Source organism: Carcharodon carcharias, chromosome 6 (genome assembly GCF_017639515.1).
Source record: "Carcharodon carcharias isolate sCarCar2 chromosome 6, sCarCar2.pri, whole genome shotgun sequence".
Lineage (NCBI taxonomy): Eukaryota > Metazoa > Chordata > Chondrichthyes > Lamniformes > Lamnidae > Carcharodon > Carcharodon carcharias.
The window spans coordinates 171,767,378-171,792,073 of record NC_054472.1 but is presented as its reverse complement, the minus strand read 5'-3'; the positions used below and the strand labels follow the sequence as shown (position 1 = coordinate 171,792,073).

The window sequence follows — 24,696 nt, the reverse complement described above, 5'->3', positions numbered from 1 at the left end:
ACATTTAAGATTCTTCCCATGATGATGCAGGTCCATTAGCAGACGCAGCTACTCCTGAAAAAGTGCCAATGGAGCTCAGAAAAGGCATGTCAAATTAGGGATTAACTAGTCAGCTGGTTACTGGGGTAAGTGCATGACAAGACAAAAACAAATTTATTGAACTAATCAATGCCAACAGGAAATGTTGAGTAAACTGTGGCTTCACAGAGCTTAAATACTTTGGCTGAATACCTCCAAAACAGTAAAATGGTCAACAGATTGAAATTACTTGTAAAAAACAGGAAGGAAAATCTTGTGTCTGGATGGCCCAACATATCAGAAGGGTAAAGATTTAGAACCTTCAAAGACAATTTAATGACTTAAAGAAAAAAAAAGTAAAAATTGAAGTTAGTCAAAGATATAAGAAACAGGAGCTGGAGTAGGCCATTAGGCCCTTCAAACCTGCCCTGCCATTCAACAAGAAAATCTTCTAGTTTAACTCCATCTTTCTGCACTGTCCCCATATCTTTTAATTCCCTTAGTAACCAAAAATCTATCGAACTCTGTCTTGAATATACACGTTAATCCTATCCAATACTGCAGAATATGATAATCCAAGTAGCTGACATTTGTATACAACTCAAAAGTATTTTGCTCGACCTCTAATCATGCATTGTTTCCACAAGTAACAGTGATCCTCCCTCAAATACAGAACAAAATGTACAGTGCCTCAGAAATGTGAATCTGGATATCAACTCAAATTAAAGAATGGTTTCATATATATTTAAACATCTATATTTTCAGTAAAATAGTTGTTAAGCTCAGCATTGCTCCTTGGGATGGATAGTGGAATGTGGGTCACTGGGACATGATTGAGGTGTATAAAATTATGAGGGGCATAGATAGGGTAAACTGGAAGGAACTTTTCCCCTTGGTGGAGGGATCAATAACCAGGGGCATAGATTTAAGGTAAGGGGCAGGAAGTTTAGAGGGGATGTGAGGAAGAATTTTTTCACCCAGAGGGTGGTGGGTATCTGGAACTCACTGCCTGAAAGGGTGGTAGAGGCAGAAACCCTCATAACATTTTCAAAGTATTTGGATGTGCACTTGCGATACCATGACATACAAGGATATGGGCCTGGTGCTGGAAAATGGTATTAGGATAGTTAGGTCCTTGTTTGACCGGCGCAGATTCGATGGGCCGAAGGGCCTTTTTCTGTGCTGGAGACCTCTATGACTTCAGGTACATTATTCTGGACAAATGGTAACATACTTACTAAGGAAATTTAAGCACACTTGAAATTCAGTGTAAGGAATGCCAAAATAAATCAAAACAAGCTGCAATTATTCTTAAATCAACATGACCCCTATAGGAGTGCATTTATGTTTCTTATTCATGTACAATTTCAGTTCAGCAAGCAGAGCGTCAAATATGAATCCAACAGATTCACAATTACCCATGGGAGGTGAGAGACAACTTACCCACACAGTCGCAGCATTCGTCCCACAGAGTACCCAAGCAAAGCATGCATTCCTTGCAACACGAACAGTTTCCATCTATAGGGCGGCACTGGCACAGTTCCTGCAAAACCAAACATGCCCTATTACAACAAGCTGAGTATCATAGAAATGATCAAATTAATTGACTAAAAGTTTTGGGGGGAATCTTCATTCAAACATTCTGCTTCAGAGTAGGAAAAAAGGGAACATGTTGAGGTCATTACAGCTTCATTTCTGTAAGCTGAGGGGGTTTAGGCAGATCGACTTGCATCTAGAAATTTACAAATGTTTGGCTATCTGCAAACTAAGCTCACTGACAGTGATTAACCGAAATTGGCCTCCGTGCCGATTCAGGCTGCTTCGCTACATGGAGTACCCGAGCAGTGGTCTTAAATGGAACAAGTTAGGTCCACAGTTAAACAAGATAATTGTGCCACCGAATTCTGACTATCTAAATACCTTTCACCTTTTAATTCATTTAAAAGGTGTCTGGATAGGCACCTCAAGTGCCATAACCTGCAGGGCTGCAGACCAAATGCTGGAAAGTAGGCTTGGGCAGGCTGGGTAAGCACATTTCTCAACCTGCTCAGACACAATGTGGCCTCTTTCTGTGCTATAAACCTTCTATGATTCTATGGAAGTTTTCACCTATTAAGTTAGCTAAATTTGAAACTGCTCTTGACCTTTACAATTTTGAAATATGACAGGAATCAGCTACACCACTTGTTAAAATGTAAAGAATTAAGGTCCTATCTCATTAATCAGGCTTCTATTTACCCTCCCCTAATATCTCCCTCTTTGGTTCAATGTCCAAAGAGGAGACAGTGTCCTTGTGGTAATGTCATCAGACTAGTAATTAGGAGGCCCAGGGTAACGCTCTGGGGACATGGGCTCAAATCCACTATTCAATTAATAATTCTGAAAATAAAACAAAAATCTAGTCTCAGTTATGCTGACCATGAAACAATTGTCTTAAAAACCCATCTGGTTCACTAATGTTCTTTAGGGAAGGAAATCTGCCATCCTAATCTGGCCCAGATGTGACTCCAGATCCACAGCAATGTGGGTGGCTCTAATATGGCCTAGCAAGCCACTAAGTTCAAGGTCAATGAGGGATGGCAACAAATGCTGGTCATCATTGCCTCAAACACTAGTAGTGCAGACTGGGGGAGGCAAAATAAGGGGTTAATAGATGGCTCCACACTCATGCCAATCATGTAGATTGCTGTTCCGGCTGAGGTAGGCTTGGGAGCTGCTTCTTCATCCTGTCTCTGAGAGTGGAAGGCAAAGACAAACCACCACAGTCAAAAACTGCTGAGCAAACAACTCAGAGTGAAGCATCAGCAGACAACGAGCCAAGAGCTTGCCTCCGTGAAGAGCACATACCACATTAACAAGAATCAATATGAACATCAACGAGAATCAATGTGACACCCGCAGTAAGCATGTAAAATTTGAATGCAAGTTATGATGAATGTATCATCTCCTCCCCTAAAAACAATGAATAATCCCTAATGGGGCCCATTTGCACAGCCAACAGCAATTCCTCCTTATCCAAGCAGCCATTCTCTAAGAGTGAAGCATGATTCTGTTGACAGATTATTTCACTGGAGGATTATGAACCAACAACTTTTTCCTTAACCCACATGCATGCATATGGGTTCAGGAGCCAACTCTTATAACAACAAACATACCAAAAGGATTACCATGTCCAAAATAAATTTCAAATAATTAGAAAAAGAACTAGGTGGAAAATCAGGAGAATTTTTTTTCACATAGTAGGTTATTAAAATCTCAGCCATCAGAAAGAATAGTGTGAAGCAGATTCCATAACATTCAAAAGGGCACTTTCAGGCAGAACATTCAGATTGGGGAGATGATGGCATAGTGGTATTGTCACTGGATTAGTAATCCAGAGACCTTGGGTAATGCTCTGGTGACCCTGTTCATGTGAAAGAATTAAAATTTTAATGACGACCATTGTCGATTGTTGTAAAAACCCCATCTGGTTCACTAATGTCCTTTAGGGAAGGAAATCTGCCGTCCTTAAAAAATTATAATGCACACCGTAAAATTATTTTCAAGTCACCTCTGTATACACATTTGCCTCCTGGCCTGTTTACATGGTTCATTGTCTTATTAAAGCAACAAGTCAACATAATATGGAATATACCTTTACCTAACCTGTAGGAGACCACTTACAGAATAAATGAATATCAGGGACTCAGTCCAAGGTTGTAATCTAATCAATGTGCTCAGGAGACATTAGAAGCCAAGGGCATAGATCGAGTGGTTTATAAACATAGTTTGAATCTTCCTGCAGTTGTATTGAGAAAATTGTATATCCAACATATACATTTTAAAAATTACGATGAATTTCAGCTTTTTCCAAATATTTTCAAATTACTTTAACACAGTCTATACTATCATGAAAGCAATTGAAGAATGCAGCAAGTCTAACCTTCCCAAGTGAAATATTTGTGGTTCCATGTCTTCTAATGGGTAATATTTTCTCAGCATTTTTTTGTTTGATGATAAGAATTGGTGGAATAGATTAATAAATAAGCCACTGCAGAGCAACACAGCTTCAAAGAATTAAATACGCCAGGAAGTTAAATAGTACCCCTTCAAACACTTAGTAGCAACAGATGCAAACCAGTTGTGTCATTTAAGAATGTTATTTTAACCATATCACCCCGAGATTAGGCATTTAAAAAAATGTTGACATGTCTGATTATTATGTAGCGCCTCCAGCTAGATGCCACTGTCAGGCAAAAAGAATTATAATGAATGGTCTCCATAGATAAAGAGGTTCACAAGTGAAACTGGTTACTTGGGTGAGGTAGATACAAATATACGAATTAGGAGCAGGAGTAGGCTACTCAGCCCATCGAGCCTGCTCTGCCATTCAGTAAGGTCATGGCTGATCCGATTGTAACCTCCACTCCACATTCCTGCTTACTCCCAATAACCTTTCACCCACTTGTTTATCAAGAATCTATTTAGCTCTGCCTTAAAAATATTCAAAGACTCTACTTCCACAAACTTTTGAGGAAGAGTGTTCCAAAGACTCATTACACCGAGAGAAAAACAATTCTTCTCATCTCTGCCTTAAATGAGTGACCCCTTCTTTTTAAACCATGACCCCCTAGTTCTAGGTTCTCCCACAAGAGGAAACATCCTCTCCACATCCACCCTGTCAAGACACCTCAGGACCTTCAAGGTTTCAATCAAGTCGCCTCTTACTCTTCCAAACTCCAATGGATACAAGTCTAACCTGCCCAGCCTTTCCTCATAAGACAACCCGCCCATTCACTGGAATATGGCCATCACCTGTAGAATAGTCAATGGGCTGCAGGGGAGGAAGACAATTGGGGTGGAGGAGGATAAAAATCCAGATCAGAGTAACTGAAAACAGAACTTTTACAACACACTTGGCATTCGGCACACAGCACTGTTTTTAATTAACCTTTCACTCCCAGGGATTTCAGGATATTCCAAAGTTTCTCACAGCAATGGACTGTGTCAGATTTATGGGGAAGGGTGTTAAGAGAGAAAGAGAAAATAATTGGCTGCACTTCCTGGAGAAAGTGTTGCCACAGCCCTTAAACAGATGCTCACTGGCACGTACTGATGCGACAAGCTTGTGCTTTTAATCACAGTTCACCTCCGATAAGAAGCGGTTGCGAGTTCTATCTGGTTTGAGGATTGCAACAGGGTAAGTCAACAAAGAAGCTGCTCTGCACAACAATGCCTACAGGGGACGTGAGGAGTAGTTCTGTGCCAGAACATTTATTACTGAAGCCGACAGCCCTGTACAAGTGGGTTTAACATACTGTAGTAGAAAACAGCCGAGCATAGCACCAGATAGAAAAAAAAAAAATTGATTTCATTTTTTGTGGTAGCTTTTGCTACTCAAGAGCTTTTGCAGTGGGAAACACATCTGCTGTCATGCAACTGAAGCGAGTTAACATGGGTGCTTAACTCAATTTTCGTATGATTTAAGATGCATGGGGCCATTTCTCTATTTTGACGGCAAGGAAAACCGGTGGCGCGTTGGCCAGCCATCCCAGATCTCACCTGGCTTTGCTTTTCACGGACTTCAATGAGAAAGAAAAACTGGGTGGGGTTCCTAATGGGTGCAATCTGCCATCACCAGTTTTCCGCCTCATTGGTGTTCAAGTAACTGTTGCCTCTCTGCTGCTGTCTCACTCATAAATAAACAAAAGCTTGCACACCATATTTAAGAAGTTCAACAAATCTGAACGAAAATGCTACTGTAAGAAGCTTTAACGCCTTTCTCACACTCTCTCATCATGTCACTGCATTCCACTGCTTTGGCTGAATGTGTTTGTTAAACCTGCTTACGACTTAAATCATACGTTTCAAATTGTATTTCGTTTGCACTTTTCTACATTTATAATCAAGTCCTAAAGTTCAAGATGTGTTCATTGTAATTCTACTGCAGGTTTTAATGCTTGCCTGTAAAAAGGAACATCAGTGTCTGGCTCATTTCAATCTTTGCCTTGAGCACAGCCTACAATTTTCCCCCAGTTTGCCTTTGCCCTGAGACCCAAACCTTTTCAGCCAAGAGTGCAGACAAATATTTGACTGCCAAACCACTTTCCACATGTAGCCCAGTAAGCTCCCTTTATTTTCTCTTCCCATCGATCTTTAAGGAGATACTCCAGCTTGATACATCTCTACTTGACATTGATCAGAACAGAAAGTTAGCAGAACATGGCTGAAGCATGTTACAGTTGTAAGGTTTATAAGATTATTATATTTTGGCGATGTAGCTTAAAATTTAGCATAAATGAACAGGGGTCATGTGACCTGTTCTGCAGTCTGCCTGGGCGGTTCGATTGTTAGAGATCAAAGAAAAGCTTACATTGTTTTACTGAGAAAAAAGGTGCAAGATATTTTGCTTGGAGACATAGGAACATAGAACTTATGAGCAGGAGTAGACTATTCAGCCCTTCCAGCCTGCTCAGCCATTTGGTAAGGTCATGGCTGATGGTCTCAACTCCACTTTCCTGTCTGCCCCCGATAACCCTTGACTCCCTTATCAAAAATCTGTCTAACCCTGCCTTGAATAAGTTCAATGACCCAGCCTCCATTTCTTCCTAGGGAATAGAATTCCACTAACAATCCTTTAAGCGAAAAGATTTCTCCTCATCTGTCTTAAAAGGGAGACACCTTATTCTTAATTGTGTCCCCTAGTTCGAGTCTCCCACACAAGAGAAAACGTCCTCCCAGTATCCACCCTATCAAGTCCTAAGATCTTATATGTTTCAGTAAGATCACCTCTCATCCTTCTAAACTCCAATGGGTATAGGCTCAACCTGTTCAACCTTTCGTCATAAGATAAACCCCCTCATCCCAGGAATGAGGCAAGAGAACATCCTCCAAACTGGTTTGAAAGCAATTGTATCCTTTTTCAAAAAAGATCAAAACTATACACAGTATTCCAGATGCAGTCATACCAAAGTCCTGTACAGCTGCAGTAAAACTTCCCAACTTTTATATTCCATTCCCCTTGCAATAAACACCAACCCATCACCCCTGCTTTCTGGCTTCGCCCTCCTAACCTATGTCTCTCCTCTCAATGATAAAAACATTGCAGCATTTCCAGAAGTGTGGCCCTACAGAGATATAGAGAAAACCTTGGCCAGAATAGTAGCTCAGAACAATTTTAAGATCTATAGCTTTAAAAGCAAACCTCAGGCAACCTTCTGCATCAACCTAACATCTGAACTAAAGCTCAAGGCACCAAGAAAAAAATCTCACCATTAAAGAAACACACCTGGAAGAACAACAACGCTCTTCTACACCTCCTTTACCAGCCAGGAATATGTGCACAGCCTAATCTCTCCTTTAGCAGAATAAAAGCCTATTTGTGGTCTGCTTCCTTTGAAAAGAGTAGGTGTGGTGCATGGCCCAAAAATGTCCTCTTCTGGGTCAATTCTTTGCAGTAGAATGTGTTAGTCGAAAAAAAAATTATTCCTGATGGGACATGTTTGAAATCTAAAAGTCTTTAAAGCTTTGAAAGTCACCTACGAAATTGGCTAAGAGGCACATTTCTCATGTTTCAAGCTTTGATGGAGAGGGAGGGACATCATCTGCAGAATGCTGATGGACTGAGTTCTGTTTAATTCCTGTCCTGACAAATAAGTGCAACAGCCACTTACAAGAGAAACATATCTGGTTACAAAAAGTGACTCAGTTTATCCAGAAAGGCATTCGCATTGAACCTTCTAACTTGTGTGCAATATCAAAGTTACAAATGACATCCAAAGTGACGATGATAAAGGCAAACTTTCACTGCTCCTCTTTCTCAGCCTGTCTGCAGGCCTTTGATATGGTTTACCACACCATCCTCCTCCAAGGGATCTCCACTGTCATCCAGCTGGGGCTGCTCTCATCTAGTTCCATTCTTAGTCTGTCCAATTGTAGTCAAAGAATCACCTGCTTCTCTTTCTCTAGTGTCGCCTAAGGATCTTTCCTTGGCACTCTCCTATTTCTTATCTACATGCTGTTCCTTAGCGACACCATCTGAACCACAGCGTCAATTATCACATGTTCACTGACAACGCCCAGCTCTACCTCACCATTGCTTCTCTTGAATCCTCCACTGTCTCTAAATTATCAGAATGCTTGCCCATCACCCAGTAGTGGATGAGCAGAAATCCCCTCAAATTAAATATTTGGAAGGTCAAAGCTTTGGTCCCTGCGACAAATTCTGTTTCCTAGCCACCGACTGCATCCTTCTCCCTGGCAACTGTCGGAGGCAGAAGCTGACTGTTCGCCATCTTGGTGTCATATTTCACCCTGAGACAGGCATCCAACCACACATCCACATTTTAATTTATTTTTATTCTGGTAACCTCATCTGAATGCGCCCTTGCCTCAGCTCATCTTCTCCTGAAACCCCCACCCATGAATTTGTTTTATCCCTCAGCTTGACTGCTCGCATGCACACCTAACTGGCCTCCCGTCTTCTACTCCCCATCAAAAACTCTGCTATGTCCTTACTCACACCAAGTCTCAGTCACCCATCACCTCTGCACTCACTGACCTACGTTGGCTCCCGGTTAAGCAACAACTCAAACTTTAAAATTCTCATCCTTGTTTTCAAATCCCTCCATGGCCTCACCCCTCCCAATTTACATAATTTCCTCCAGCCCTACAACCCTCAGGTATCCGCACTCCTTTAATTCTGACCTCTTAAGCACCTCCAATTTTAATTGCTCCACTATTGGGTGAGTGTGCCTTCAGCTGCCTAGGCCCTAAGCTCTGAAATTCCCTCCCTTAAACCTCTCTATCTCATTTTCCTCTTTTTGAGACGCTCCTTAAAACCTACCTCTTTGGCCAAGCTTTTGGACATCTGCCTTAATATCTCCTTTTGACTAGGTATCAAATATTGCTTTATAAAGCTACTGTTAAGTGCCTTAGGTCATTTTATTCTGTTAAAGGCACATTATAAATCTAAGTCATTTTTGTAATATTGATGCATCAATCACACAAACTCGCTTAAAAAGGTTCTGTTGAGAAATGATCGATAGTAATGATGATTGTAGCTGACAGTGATCTTTCCCTCCACCCCCCCCAACCCTTTCAAACTGAGTTTTTATTGTTAATAATTGGTAATTTAAATTGAAACACAAAAAAAAGCACTTTCACTTCTCTGACCCTATCCTTGTAATAAGCTTCCAAACTTAGAACTGAGCAGCTGTGGTGGGATCATGTCCATCTACCTTCCCCCAAAGCAGGCTCTTCACTTTTCCCAGTTGTGCATTAAGGGCACACAATAGCTGCCTCCATACCTTGAGGGCAGAAGCTGGCACGTATACACCAAGATTGCAACCGGTAACAAGTGCACAATCCTATCCTCAATTTACTGCATTGCAGTGTAAGTCATCTGGCCTACAGGGAAACAAAGGGATTATGAATTCGAGTTTATGAATCTGCCATCAGGTTAATGCCTCGGACTTTAACAAAACGAAACAAGGGCCAAGATTCCCATGCATTCCAGATTATATAGAATACAAATCGACTAAATAATTAATGTTGCCTCTGTTTTGCTGAAACAAAATTCTACCTTTGCCTTTGCTGGTATGGACGAGTGAGCTTGGTCAGATAGATACAAGTCTAGGCACTTGCTTTCAGCCACCCAGATTATCATTGTTGGCATCTATGTGAGATGATGGATATGCAGCAAATCCATTGGCAACGGGATAGTTCCTTATGGTGCACTTCAGCTGATGGCCTAAGAGACAAATACATGAGAGGCAGGTCCTTCCACAAGTTCTACACGAGGTGGTTTTCAGGTGTCTTGAAGGTTGCTGCTTTTGGTGTTGGCACCTGCTGCTGTCTAGACACGGACTGTGGCGCATGCCATTCCACAGGTAATGTTGCCATTTCCTTTGGCTGTTGGCTAGTGTCTCCCACTAAAAATTGATGCTTAGAACCTTCATGTCACGCTTCCAAGCATCCTTGAAGCAGAGGTACAAAGCCTGTAGCGGAATAATTATATCGCTAACAGGCATTTCCCACTGTTCTGCATGGAATGAATACTACATTTAAGAACAGAGTAATACTCAAATGAAGTCTATAAATTGGAACAGTAAAAATCTGAATCGGGTCATTCCAATGAGTAACGCAGTGTGGTTATGACAACACTCACCTAGTCCATAACCAGGTTATGGGAACTCTGAACAATCTTGGGGATGGGGGGGAGGGAGGTAAAGAGTTGAAGATTTTCTCCATATAGAGCTGCGATTAACCATTTTCAAAGCACAAATATCTCAAACTACTTCACCCAAAAAGTTGGTATTTGAGCGCCGTGGCTGTTTGGCGAGCAAACGGTGCAGCCATTTTGCGCACAGCCTCAACCTGTAAACCGGAAATAGATCTCTTTTTTTAAAAAAAAAGCAGGCTTGTGAAGTACAGAGTCATCTGATGCTAGATGTGCACCTGTTGAGGAATAACCTCTCCTTTTTTTTTTCCTTTACAGATACTGACCAACATACTGTGTATTTCTACCATTTTCCGTTTTCATTTCACCCTCTCCTAGCTGTTAGGAAAATCATAATATCAGAGAAGTGCAGGAGGCCACCGGCCCGTTGTGGCTGTACAGAATTTCTGAAAGAGCTGCCAGTTAGTTCCATTTCCCTACTCTTTCCCCATAGCCCTGTAAACTTTATTTTTAAGTATATATCCCGGTCCCTTTTAAAAAATTGCCGCTGAACCTGCTTCCACCATCCCTTTCTGAAAATACGTTCCAGATCGTAATAAACTGTCAAGTGAGAAGAAAAATCCTTGCCCTGGCTTTTGTGACACCGATTACTGGTTCACCTGCCAATCGACGCAGCTTCCCCCCCATCAAAACCCCCTCGCTGGGTGCACGCGATTGGCGGGCCTGGGAAACTTGCCCCCAACCGCGATTTCACACTGGCTGGCCAATTAATGGTCAGCCAGCATGAAATGCGCGCCCAGAAAGGCTCAGTGCTGCCGGCGGGGGGTGGGGAGAGGGCGGGCACCGATATCACCGTGGGTGCTGGTGAGCGCTCCCGCTGAGCTCCCTGAAGGCAGACAGCTGCCCCAGGGAGCTGCAGACCTCCACGGAATGAACAAAACAACAAAAATGCCACAAAACATGCCCAAGCAGCATAGTCAAGCATCTGAAAGTATACCTCGTATAAAAACAGTCCCCTGATATCTCTTTTTATTTTATTTCCCCACGGAGGTTTCATTCCGCCCTGGATCGAGGTTTGAGGAAAAAACGTAAAGGCCGCCTGGCCGATTTATGGTTAGCAGACAGGCCAAAGTGGATGGGCCACGAGAACTGGCTTTCAATTGCTTCCTTAATGGGCTTAATGGTTGGCGGGCAGTCTACTGACTGCCACACGCCAGCCAACCTGAGGATTGCTCACATGCGGGATGACCTTGGGACGCTCGCCCGATGGCACCTCGCGCTATTGCACATCCATTCGGGTCGGGCGCGCATCCGTCCGCAGGGCACAAAATTCTGTCCAGTGTTTTAAATATATTTAGTCACTTCTTCCGCCTTAAGTGTTCAGACATTTCAATTCATCATAATCTTTTCAAGTGGATGGTCTGCATATATCCCAAAGCAGCTCCATTCAAATCTACAGCACTGTGGCTTTCACTGCCTGGGCCAGGAAATTTAGCTGCATACGGAGTGTACGGCTCCAGTTACCCAGAGGAGAACGCTTTTGGAAAAAGGGTAGATCATAACGCTAACAAACATTTACCGCCTTAACCTGGACTCAGAGTCATTTATGGCACAGGAGGAGGTCATTTGGTCCATTGACTCCATGCCAGCTCTCCTCAAGAGTAATCCAGTCCATCCCATTCCCCACTCAATCCATGTAGCCTTGCAAATTTATTTCCTTCAACTGCCCATCCAATTTCCTCGTGGGCATTACCAGTCATTCCAGGTTATTACCCACCACTGTGTAAAAAAGTTCTTCTTCACATTCCACTTGCATCTCTTGCCCAAAACCATAAATCTGTGTCCCCTAGTCCCTGGACAAATCAACTAATGGGATCAGCTTTTCCTTGTCTATCTTATCCAAACCTGTCACAACCTTGCACTTGTTCCATCAAATCTTCCTTCAATTTCCTTTGCTCCAAGGTGAACAATCCCAGCTTTTCCAACCTAACCTAGAACGATAGAACCATAGAACACTACAGCACAGAAAACAGGCCATTCGGCCCTTCTAGTCTGTGCCGAAGTATTATTCCGCTAGTCCCATTGACCTGCACCTAGTCCATAACCTTCCAGACCGCTCCCATCCATGAATCTATCTAATTTATTCTTAAAACTTAAGAGTGAGCCCACATTTACCACGTCAGAATGTAGCTCATTCTACACTCCCACCACTGAGTGAAAAAGTTCCCCCTAATGTTCCCCCTAAACCTTTCCCCTTTCACCCTAAAGCCATGTCCTCTCGTGTTTATTTCTCCTAATCTAAGTGGAAAGAGCCTACTCGCATTTACTCTGTCTATACCCCTCATAACCTTGTAGCTAAAATCCCCTATCACTGGTACCATTCTAGTAAATCTCCTGTGCACCGTCTCAAGGCCCCTCACGTCCTTCCTAAAGTGCATTGAACAAAACTCAACAAAATACTCTACCTGTGGCACAACCAGAGCTTTAGAAAGGTTCAACAAAACTTCCCTGCTTTTGGACTCAATGGGTGGAATTTTTCACGCCCACTGGAGTCGGGCGTCATGGAGGGTGTGAGCGCACAATATGGCGGGAAGGCCAAAAATCGGTTTCATGACATTGTGAAACCAGCTTGAAATCATCTGCTCCGCCCTTCAATGGCAGGCCGCATTTCCTGCTGCCACACATCAGGGACTTCATTGTAATACATCTGCATATCATTACAAACCCTGCTCACGAGAATCATCCTCCCACGCTGGATCATCCGAGCTCATCAGCGTGATTGCTCGCCTATGTGTTTCACAACTGTACATAAACGACGTGCACCTGGCGAGCTGCACTTCGCTTGGGACTTTGAGGCTTGTTTGCCTACCCTCCTTCGGGCAGCACTCACGGCCATTAGTGCCAGGCTTCGCAGGCAGGAAAACATCACTCTTGGGGGGGGGCTCATGGAAGGGTCTCTACTTAAGAGGCCAGCCGTAAGACTTGCTTGGGGAAGGGAGTGAAGTGGCTTCAGGCAAGGGAAGAGGCTGGCTATATCAGGGCTAGGGCTATACTGGGGAAGGGGGCTATCCCAGGGTGTGTGTGGGGACACGGTGATCTGTGCAAATGGCCTCAAGAGGGTGAGGGCTGAGGAGGCAGTCTCCAGAGGAGATGATGTCAGATGGAGATGTGAGGGTGTGTGTGAGAGTGAGTGGTGATGTCCCTTGAGTTGGCAGTGAGTGAGATGCCAGTGAATGTGTGACACTTGTGAGTGTATGAGTTTAGAGTGATGAGATGGTTGTCTTACCCTGGTGGCACGGATAAGATCATTCAACCTCTTTCTGCACTGGATGGCCAACCTCTTCTGTGCAGCATTGGCACTGACCAACACTGCCATCGCCTACCAAGCTAGAGTGGTGACACTGATGGGTGTCCTGCTGCCAAAGCGGGTGTAGAAGACAGCGTGGTGGGCTCTAACTGTGTCCGGAAGGCGTCCCAGGGATGTATCCCTGAATCAGGAGGGCTGCAGCCTTCTTGCCTTTTGGGACCATGTCTTGTGTGTAGCAGTCCTGGGCTGGAAGCACTGAGAGTTGTGCATGTGGCTGCACTTTAAATATGGCGCCCAGCGTGAGGAAGTGACAAGGTGATGGCACGGTGGCCGATTCGGAGGCTGCTGGCCACTGAAACAGCATGTTTCCCCGGAATGCATGATTAATGAGCCATGTTTGGGACAATACAGCGTGAAAACCTGCTATTGCGGCCAGCAGGTAAAATGTCCTTTCTCGCACCCGATACCACACTTAAGTACAAATCTGGGACGATTCCACCTATTGCCGCTATTTATGAATCCCAAGGTCCTACATGCTTTGCTAACTACCTTCAAAAATCAACACACATGCACCCTCAGATCCCTCTGTCGTTGCACACTCTTTAGAACTGTGCTATTAAATCTATATTGCCTTTCCCTATCCCTTCTGCTAAAATACATCACCACGTTAAACTCTGTCTGCCACTTGCTTGCCCATTCTGCTGGCCTATCTATGTCCTGTTGCAGTTGATTAGTGTTATCCTCACTGTTTGCTACTCCGCCAGGTTTGGTACGATTGCAAACTTTGAATTCTACTCTGTACTCCAAGATCCAAATTATTTAAATCTAACAAAAGAAACACAGTGGTCCTAGCGCTGACCCTGGGTAGACATTGTTGTTCCCCATTCTCCAAACTGAAAAATAACCAGTTACTATGACCGCAGGTTTTTGTCCTTAGGCCAATTTAACTGACCAGCCTGTAGTTACTAAGATTGTCTTTATAGCTTTACTTGAATAAGGGTGTCGTATTTGCCACTCTCAATTCTCTGGCGCCTCCCATGCATCTAGAAAAGAAGAATACTCTTCTGCTACCCTCAACCCCACGTCTTTCAGTGACCTGGGATGTAAGTCACCTGGGCCAGGTGACTTATCTAACCCAAGCATAGCCAGCCTTTCCAGTATCCCTTCCCTCTCAACTTTTATCCCATCTCCCCATCCACAGCTTTTACTATCTCCGCTTTTACTGATATTTTGTCAGATTCCTCCTCTTTAGTAAAGACCGAGTATTTGTTAAATATTCCAGCTTTGTCCTGTGCCTCTAAGCATATATCACCTCCTTTGTTCCTAATAATCCATCTCTCACTATCTGCTTACTATTTACATGCCGGTTGAAGATTTTTGGGTAAGCAAGTGTTTAAGACTGCTGGATGAAGGCAGGAGAAGAATGAGAAGTCTGAGTCAGGAAGGCGAAGTGTCTTTATAGCTGCTCAGTGATCGAGAGTAATCGATACAGTAAGTGATGAAACGCTGAACATCAAACTGCAAAGGTAACCTCTCTCTCTCTCTCACTCTTAGGCTCCGTGCAGTCCAAACAGGACTCAGTGAGGGAGGCCTCCTCCCAGGCCAGAATCCAGCTGCGGAGATGGAAATCTGGCCTCAGTCTTGATCTGGCAGGCTGTGCAACATTACATGAGCTGCCAGCATTTCATTCAGACTTGCATGTTTATGCCAGAAAAACAAGAATTGGTGCAGCTGCACTTCAGTTTTATCTGGTCAATCCACACGTTTGCACAAAATACCAATGATGGCACATCACAAACGGGAAAGGTATGAAAAACAGAGATAGTCGAACCAGGAACTCCATGTCTCATGTGCAGACTTTTTAAACATTGAGTAATCTCCTGCTGAACCAGTCACGTGATTGATACTCAAAGCATTAGTCATGGAACATAGAGACAGACAGCTCTTTAACTGCTTTGTTCAGATAGTATACAAAACAACAGCTGGTTTGGTATATGTAACAGCTGCTACACAGTCTGATTAGTATTTAAACTACAGATAAGAACAGAAAATTGTGAAAATACTTAGATGGCCAGGCAACATCTGTGGAGGGAGAAACAGAGTTAACGGGCTGAATTTTCCCACCGACGCTGAGACCCCGACCTTGAAGCCGTACTAGGGTCGTGACCCCACATCCGACCTCAGCACGCCCATCAACCTCCGCATTCATGTCTAATTAAGGATGGCAGGCAGGATCATCGTGCAAGAGGCCCAATGCAAGGGCCCACAGCACTGGATGGCCAGCAGTCCCTCTGGTAAAGTTGGGTTTTGCTGAGGGAGATGGGTGAGCGCAAGGGCACCTCAAAGTGGAGGCCCTCTGAGACATCTTGCTGAACACATTTAAAAAAGACCCAGAAGTGGTAGGGCCAGTGTGCAAGGACACCGTCCGATGCAGAGAAAGTTCTGTAGGAATGGGATAATGGCCCTTGAATGGGCCTTCACTGGAGCGGCTGACAGCCTGCCCCTGGGAGACTCGCCCAGGGGTCGACGAGTGTTGGAGAGCTGTCCCAACAGAGTATCCCACCAACTTCCGGGACCCCACCTTCCCACCATCTTTACAGCACCAGGAAAATTCAGTCCAACATTTCAGGTCGATGACCTTGCCTTGGATGATAAAACATTAATTCTAGTTCCCTCCCTTCAGTCTTGTCTGACCTGCTGAATATTTGCAGCATTTTCTGCTTTCACCTCAGATTTCCAACATTTGTGGTAATTTTTTAAAAAACAAAATACAAATGCAGATTCATCAGAAATACTTCCTTTTGTTGCCTTGCAAGTTACGATCACAGGAACCAACTATGACACATACTAGTGCTTGATCAAATATGATGTAAAACTACTACAAACTAGCTCCAGACATGGAGGTATGAGAGAGAGGAGAGAGAGAAGAGAGAGAGGAGAGAGAGGAGAGAGAGGAGAGAGAGGAGAGGAGAGAGAGAGAAGAGAAGAGAGAGAGAAGAGAGAGAGAGAAGAGAGAAGAGAGAAGAGAGAATGTGTGTGTGTGTGTGTGTGTGTGTGTGTGTGTGTGTGTGTGTCTATGAATATTAACTCCAGGGACCATTTGAAAATAGTCATTGACACATTTACAGGTATTCCATGTTTTTAAACTTATAATATGTTATTATGCAGCAAAAGTGCTAGTTGTTCTTAACCCAGAAATCCCCCACAGACTCACTAGGGTTCAGAGATCTCTGCTGCAACAATCTGTGCCACACACAATACACTAGAGTGCTTATAATTTTACAGGACAGTTTTAGTTCATTCTGAAGCCAGATGGTGAAATAGGAAACCAGATCCCAATCTTTTACTTAGCACTAGATTTATTTACAGAATGCAGCATCACAAATGCCTTCCTCCTCCCTAACCAACACTCAGCGTCCCAGGAATCTCCCTTTATACTTTGACCATCGCTACGGTGATGGTGTCCCAGTTCATTCGGGGAGTCCAAGTTGTTGTGACAATATGCACTTTTCACAGGCCGGAAAGTAGAGACCACAATCAGATCAGCCATGACCTTATCAAATGGAGAAGCAGGCACGAGTGGCTGAATGGCCCACTCATGCGCCTAATTCATATGTTTACATGTATGTTGCGGTCTGGAGTTATGAATAGTGATGGCAGAGGCTCCAATTTCTTTCCCTCACATAGCTGACCAGGAACAACACCTGCTCTTACTGCCTACCATTGGTGTCCATTGGAAGGATTTGCCAGGTTGATATTCAACCTGTTTGGCTGCGTTATGAATGCACCTTCCTTGGCCAGCAAATCCTGGGTGGGACTTGAACCCTGAGATTCTGGCTTGGAGGCAAGGACACTGCCCACAACGCCACAAGATCTCTTTATATTGTTCACCTCAACTACTCCTTGTGGCAGCGAGTTTCCTCCTGAATCAGGCTTAGGAGCTTCCCGCGTCTAGTGATGCAAGAGGCAAGCAACTCTTGTTCATTTCCATAGCTAGTTTTTTCTGGAAACAAGTCACCAGAGGCCACAGTTTGAGGGATGCTACTCTGCATCAAGCACGGCTGACCAGGAATCTCTCTCACTCTTACCGCCTGCCATTGGTGTGTGTGGGAAGGATTTGCAGGTTGCTAATCTTTTCTTTTTGGCCATGTTATGAACACACCTTCTTTGGCTATTAGGTCCTGAAGTGAGCCTGAAGCTCCGGGTTCAGGTCCAAGAAGCAGAGACAATACCCACAGAGCCACAAGACCTCCATGTTAAATCTCTCCATGTACTCTTTTAAGGAAACAATAAGTTAACAAATTAACTACTTGATGTGCACAACACTTAAAGGGGCACTGTAACAAACATCAAAAACAAAGGAAACTTATCAAATTAGATCATTTCCGGGGGTGATGATACACTTCAGCCCCTGTGGAAGACTGGCTGACATGAATGACCCCTCAACCACCCGCTGTTTGGACCTGTTAATGGTCACCTTGGCCAGGGGCAGTCTAACAAGGAGACCTCCTACCATGCCTGCCACCCCCTCCTCACCGGGTGGCCAAAGGTCAGGAGCATGGGGCTGAAGTGCAACCAAAAGTTGTGGAGCAGCGCCCTAAGGTAGTAAAATGGGGGCTGCAACTTCACATATTCAACGTAAACATGGAACACAGGCTCGTTAAGGCCCCAGAAATTACAGAAGGCCTGGGAGTCACTGCTAGGCTTCGAAGGTCATCTTATATGCCGACATCCATGGTAACACCCCTGCTGTTCTTCCAAATAGGGCCATGGGATCTTTTACCTCCACCTAAGAGGACAGATTGGGCCGTAGTTTAACGTTTCAGTTGGAAGACAGGACCTTCCAACAGTGCAGCACTCCCTCATTGCTGCACAGGAATGTCAGCCTTGATATTTGGGTTCAAGTCTCTGGAGTGGGATTTGAACTCAAAGACAGCATCCCCAACAGTACAGCACTTCCTCAGTACTGCACTGGAGTGTCAACCTTGATATCTGTGCTCAAGCCTCAGAATGGGATTTGAACCCGAAGCCTTGTGATCCAGAGGCAAGTGTGCCACAGCTGACACCCAGCTCAATGTATAAATGCAGCACTTGATGTCATAACGGGATCAAAGTTTTATCGAGGGTCTCTCGCTAAAACAATAATCTTATCATGGGTGGTTTGGGGATCTTACAGGTTGCCTCAACATAGAAACAGAGAAAGATATTTGGTACAGAAGGAGGCCATTTGGCCCATCATGTCTATGCCAGCTGACAAACAGCAATCAAGCCTCATTCCACTTTCCAACTTCTGGTCTGAAGGGGTATCCTGGAGTATTTGGGGTGCGGAGACGGGGACGAGAGGGTGAAAACAGTTAGGTTACTCTTTCCTTTTTGCTATCAGCCGGCTCCCTAGAAAGCCTGTATTTTGACTATTAGGTGATGGCATACAGAGATTGCCTCCTTGAACCAAGTACCGTAGCCTTTACCCTGGTAAGAAAACACTGCTTTAGTACATCTTAAGATGTTCAAAAGTGCTTCACAGCCAATGAAGTACTTCTTGAAGTGTAGTCACTGTTGTAACATAGGAAATGTGACAGCCAATATGTGCACAGCATGCTCCAACAAACAGAATGTGATAACGACCAGTTCATCTGTTTTAACGATGTTATGTCAGGAGTAAATTTTGGCTGGGATACTGGGGAAGACCTCTACTGCTCTTCACTGAATAGTGCCACAGATCCTTTACATCCACTCCTTACTTACTTCGTTTAACATCTTATCCAAAAGGCAGCACATCTGACAATGCAACCCCTCCTTCAGTACTGCACTGGACTGTCAGCTGTTGGTTGTGCAAGGAAAGGGTCTAAAGTACAACTCAGTTGGGATATAAGCTGACGAGGAGTAGACAGTAACAAACTTGTGATCATTTCATCATCCTGCCTTGCTTCACTTACACACTGATTTATTAGTTCACCTTACCTGGATGAGGCACTTGCTAACATCACTAGCACACAAAGCCTTATTGCACGCGCTGGCACTGGTAATCCAACAAGCAAAGAACACTGCAGCAATGACGTGTACTGCAACATATCTGGACTTCATCTTTCTCAGACGAGGTGCAAAAAGCCTGGGACTGCCAAGCTGCACTGGAAGGGGTGGAAGGAAAGTTCAGTTTTTACAAAAGTGCAATGAATTAGTTTTTTTTTTAAAAACTACCATTACAAAAAAATTTTACTCTATTAAATATACAAAAATGAAATACCCCATTGTCTTAGGTTTCACACATTCTATATTCAATGTGGCCCCACGTCATGCACACCTAAGTTACTTTAACTTATTGATATTTGAATATATTAATGAATTCTATTGAAACGAGCACAGTTTGTATGAAACCTTGTTCCGTTTCAACAAATCAGCCAATTGAAACTTTTTTAAATGAACAGTATGTGATCCTATTGCCCATCCTCTGCCCCAGAGATGCTATTTGAAATGTGAACAAGGACTGTGCCTTCCCACCCACCAACAACCTGACCCTATTCCCCAGGCATGTTTTTGTTATTCTTTCACAGGATGCCGGAGTCGCTGGCTCGGCCAGCATTTGCTGCCCATCCCTAATTGCCCTTGAGAAAGTGGTGGTGAGCCACCTTCTTGAGCCTCTGCAGTCCATGTGGTGCTCACAGTGCTGTTAGGGAGGGAGTTCCAGGATTTTAATCCTGTGACAGTGAACAAATGGTGATATAGTTCCAAGTCAGGATGGTGGGTGACTTGGAAGGGAACTTGCAGGTGGTGGTGTTCCCATGTGTCTGCTGCCCTTGTCCTTCTAGATTGTAGAGGTTGCGGGTTTGGAAAGTGCAGTCTAAGGAGCCTGGGTGAGTTGCTGCAGTGTATCTTGTCGATGGTACACACTGCTGCCACTGTGCACTGATGGTGGAGGGAGTGAATGTTTAAAGTGGTGCATGTGGTGCTGATCAAGCGGGCTGCTTTGTTCTGGATGGTGGTGAGCTTCTTGAGTGTTGTTGGAGCTGCACTCATCCAGGAAAGCAAATGGTATTCCATCACACTCCTGACTTGCGCTTTGGTGGACAGGCTTTGGGGAGTCAGGAGGTGAGTTACTTGCCTCAGAATTCCCAGCCTCTGACCTGCTCTTGTAACCACAGTATTGATACAGCTGGTCCAGTTCAGTTTCTGGTCAATGGTAACCCCCAGGATGTTGATAGTGGGGGATTCAGTGATGGTAATGCCATTGAACGTCAAGGGTTAGATTCTCTTTTGTTGGAAATGGTCATTGTCTGGCACCTGTGTGGTACAAATGTCACTTACCACATATCAGCCCAAGCCTGAATCTTGTCCAGGTCTTGCTGCATATTGGCACAGACTGCTTCAACATCTGAGGAGTCGTGAATGGTGCTGAACATTGTATAATCATCAACGAACTTCTGACCATATGATGGAGGGAAGGCCATTGATGAAGTAGCTGAAGATGGTTCCAACAATCACAACCATCTTCCTTTGCGCTAGGTATGAATCCAATCATTGGAGAGTTCCCCCCGCCCCCAATTCCTATTGACTTCAAATTTTCCAGGGCTGCTTGTTGCCACATGCAGTCAAATGCTGCTTTGATGTTAAGGGCAGCCACTCTCACCTCACCTTTTGAGTTCAGCTCTTCTGTCCATGTTTGGACCAAGGATGTGAAGAGATCAGGAGCCAAGTAGCCCTGGCAGAAACCCAAGATGTGGTTATTGCTGTCTAAGTGCTGCATGATAGCATTGTCAATGCTGCCTTCCGGCACTTTGCTGATGATCGAGAGATGGCTGATGGGGTTGTAATGGGCCAGCTTGGATTTGTCCTACTTTTTGTGGACAGGACATACCCTGGGCAATTTTCCACATAGCCGGGTAGATGCCAGTGTTGTAACTCTTTCGAGTACAAACACGTTTTCCATCTGTTTCAGATGAAGTTACATTGTTTCATAGTTTGCCGTTGTGAGATTTGAACTCTTGAAAATCTTTTAAATGAAAACCAAATCAACAAAATTGGGATAAATCAGGCACAGCCCCTAATTCAGGTCAGCTGTAAAATCAAGAACAAAGTTTAAAGGAAACTTACAAACTTTAAATCAAAATGTGATTAAAGGGGTCAACAAAACACCCCAGTTCCCGCGGTGCCCACCGAGCACGGAAGGCCTCGAGAGTGCCAGCAGACACCGCGTGCTCCCTCTCCAGGGAAGACATAACTCTTTCGAGTACAAACACGTTTCCATCTGTTTCAGATGAAGTTACATTGTTTCATAGCTTGCCATTGTGCGATTTGAACTCTTGATCTTGGGGTTACAAAACCAGTACCATAACCATTTGGCGTGTTGTAGCTGTATTGGAACAGTTTGGCCAAGGGCACATGTGATTCTTGAGCACAAGTCTTCAGTACTATTGCTGGAATGTTGTCAGAGCCCATAACCTTTACACTATCCAGTGACTTCACCATTTCTTGATATCACGTGGAGTGAATCGAATTGGCAAATGAGATGCTGGGGACCTCAGGAAAAGGCCAAAATGGATCATCCACTCGGCACTTCTGGCTGAAGGTGGTTGCAAATGCTTTAGCCTTGTCTTTTGCACTGATGTGCTGGGCTCCCCGATCATTGAGGATGGGGATAGTTGTGGATCCTCTTCCTCCACTTAGCCGTTTAATTGTCCACTGCCACTCACAGCCAGATGTAGCAGGATTGCAGAGCTTTGATCTGATCCTTGGATATGGGATTGCTTAATTCTGTCCATCACATACTGCTTCCGCTGTTTGGCACGCAACTAGTCCTGTGTCATGGCTTCACCAGGTGGACACCTCATTTTTAGGTATGCCTGCTGTCGCTCCTGGCATGCCCTCCTGCACCCTTCACTGAACCAGGGTTGATCCACCAGCTTGACGGTTAACGGTAGAGGGGGGGACTTGCCTGGTCATAAGGTTACACGTTGTAATTGAATACAATTCCGCTGCTGATGGCCCACAGCGCCTCATGGATGCCCAGTTTTTCGTACAAGATATACTCGGGAGAGGTGGGGGGAGGCAGTGCCAGGGACAGAGTGGGGTCACCAAGGGACAGACACTAACTGGGGCAGGATGTGGGGGGGGTGGTGGGCAATGGTTGGTGGGGTGAGACATAAAGCAAGTTAAGGTGGGGTTGGTGGGGGGGGATAGGGGTGTTTGAAGGGGACGGAATGGGGGCAGGGCTGTTCTCCTTTAATAATGGAAGGTGATTTACATTGAGACAAACGCTGGCGAAATCAGAGGCTCGTGTCGGGGGAACCAATAGAAAAATCAAGTTTAAAAATGAAGTCGATCAGACACTGAGGCAAATGCACCCAGCCTTCATTGTTTTAAAAATAGTGTCACAAAATTAGAAACAGGAGAAGGCAAAAAAATAAATAAATAAATAAACGGGTTTAAAATCTCTGCAGAAAGTTGCTGCTCGATCCGGGTGAAGCGTTTCACAAACTACGAGACCACCACCGCCCCCCCCCCCCCCCCCCCAATAAAAAACATTCAGAAAAATAAAACTTTCTAAACTCCGAGTGAAGCCGCCAAACCTGAACCCGCCCCGATTTTAACCGCCCCCCCCCCCCCCCCCCACTCCTTACCTCCGTCCCCCCAAACACGGGGAGGGAGAAAAAAAATCTCCTCCCCCCAAAAAAAAGCCAGCGCAGAGCGAACAAACTCGACCCTTAAACTCATCGCAACCTCTCCCTCCTCCCACAGAAACTTACCCCTGGCTGCGGGTCGGGGCTGCTCCCAATTCCTATCCTTCCAGCGAGCGAGCAGGGAACTGGACCCCCCCACCCCTCCACTTCTCCCAGTGGCTGCACATTCACTCCGTGAGTGAGATTGAGTGAGGAAAATGCCCACAGGTCTCACTTAAAACCCGCCTCCCCTCCCACCGCAACACAACCTGGGAGCACACTACACCCACCTCACTTTCGCAGCAATTCCTCAAGCGCAACCCATTTATTTTTTTGACTAGCACTTTTGTTTTTTTAACCCCCCCCCCCCTCCTCCTCCAAGATGCTAAGGGATTTTTTTTTTCTTCCTCCCTTCTTTGGGTGTGGAAATCACAGTCATACGAGCACGAGGTTCTCCCAATACAATGTTTGGATGATGTGCCTGCCGTGGCTGAATAGCTGGAGCTAGCGAGAGTCGAATGTCAGGGATAGCAGCGTTGGCAGAAGTATGAGGGCGAAGTGGACTACCTGAATGTTATGCATGAGTCCTGAGTGTCAGTGAATGTTGATCAGTGAATTTTTTGGGGGTGGTGCACTGAGTGGTTATAAAATACATCAATTGCCAAAGGGGGGGGGGGTAACAAAATTTGGGAAGGTGGCATGACTGAAGCCAGAGGGTACACACTGTGTTGCCACCCACTTCCTGCACAGCCCGCACACTGCACCAGCTGTAGGAGGGCACCCATACACCCTGCCAGAACCAACATCTGCTGTTGCAAAGTGTCTGGAAGTACTCTGGAGGGTCATTGGAGGCACTGCTGTGAGTTCCTGGATTTGATGGCGCAAAGGCTACAGGCCCTGACAATATTGCAGCAATAGTCCTGAAGGCTTGTGCTCCAGAACTTGCCGTGCCCCTAGCCAACACTGGCATCTACCTGGCGATGTGGAAAATTGCCCAGGTATGTCCTGTACACAAAAAGCAGAACAAATCTAACCCGGCCAATTACCGCCCCATCTGTCTACTCTTCATCATCAGTAAAGTAATGGAAGGGGTCATCAACAGTGCTATCAAGCGGCACTTGCTTGGCAGTAACCTGCTCACTGACATCCAGTTTGGGTTCCACCAGAGCCACTCAGCTCCTGACCTCATTACCGCCTTGGTTCAAACATACACAAGAGCTGAACTCCCGGGGTGAGGTGAGAGTGACTGCCCTTGACATTAAAGCAGCATTTGACCAAGTGTGGTATCAAGGAGCCCTAGCAAAACTGGAATCAATGGGAATCAGGGGAAAACTCTTCACTGGTTGGAGTCATACCTAGTACAAAGGAGGATAGTTGTCATTGTTGGAGGTCAGTCATCTCAGCTCCAGGACATCACTGCAGGAGTTCCTCAGGGTAGTATCGTAGTCTCAACCATCTTCAGCTGCTTCATCAATTACCTTCCTTCCATCTTAAGGTCAAAAGTTGGGATGTTCGCTGATGATTGCACGATGTTCAGCACGATTCGTGACTCGTCAAAT

General features: G+C 44.8%; 1 protein-coding gene across 3 annotated transcripts in view; it reads right to left on the bottom strand.

The window, feature by feature from the left end:
- twsg1a (twisted gastrulation BMP signaling modulator 1a) overlaps positions 1–23,443 on the bottom strand; it is a 56,818-nt gene extending 33,375 nt beyond the window's left edge. The window contains exons 1-3 of one of the 3 annotated variants that reach the window (XM_041190077.1): positions 23,428–23,443; positions 19,446–19,612; positions 1,462–1,561 (exon numbers count right to left, since the gene is read on the bottom strand). In XM_041190077.1, the coding sequence (XP_041046011.1) occupies positions 1,462–1,561; positions 19,446–19,568 (223 nt within the window). In that variant the 5' untranslated portion in view covers positions 19,569–19,612; positions 23,428–23,443. Of the gene's footprint in view, positions 1–1,461; positions 1,562–19,445; positions 19,613–23,098; positions 23,118–23,224; positions 23,379–23,427 lie in introns of those variants that run through there. The other 2 variants (XM_041190076.1, XM_041190075.1) reach the window with 2 other exon arrangements.
- Positions 23,444–24,696: the final 1,253 nt, after the last annotated feature.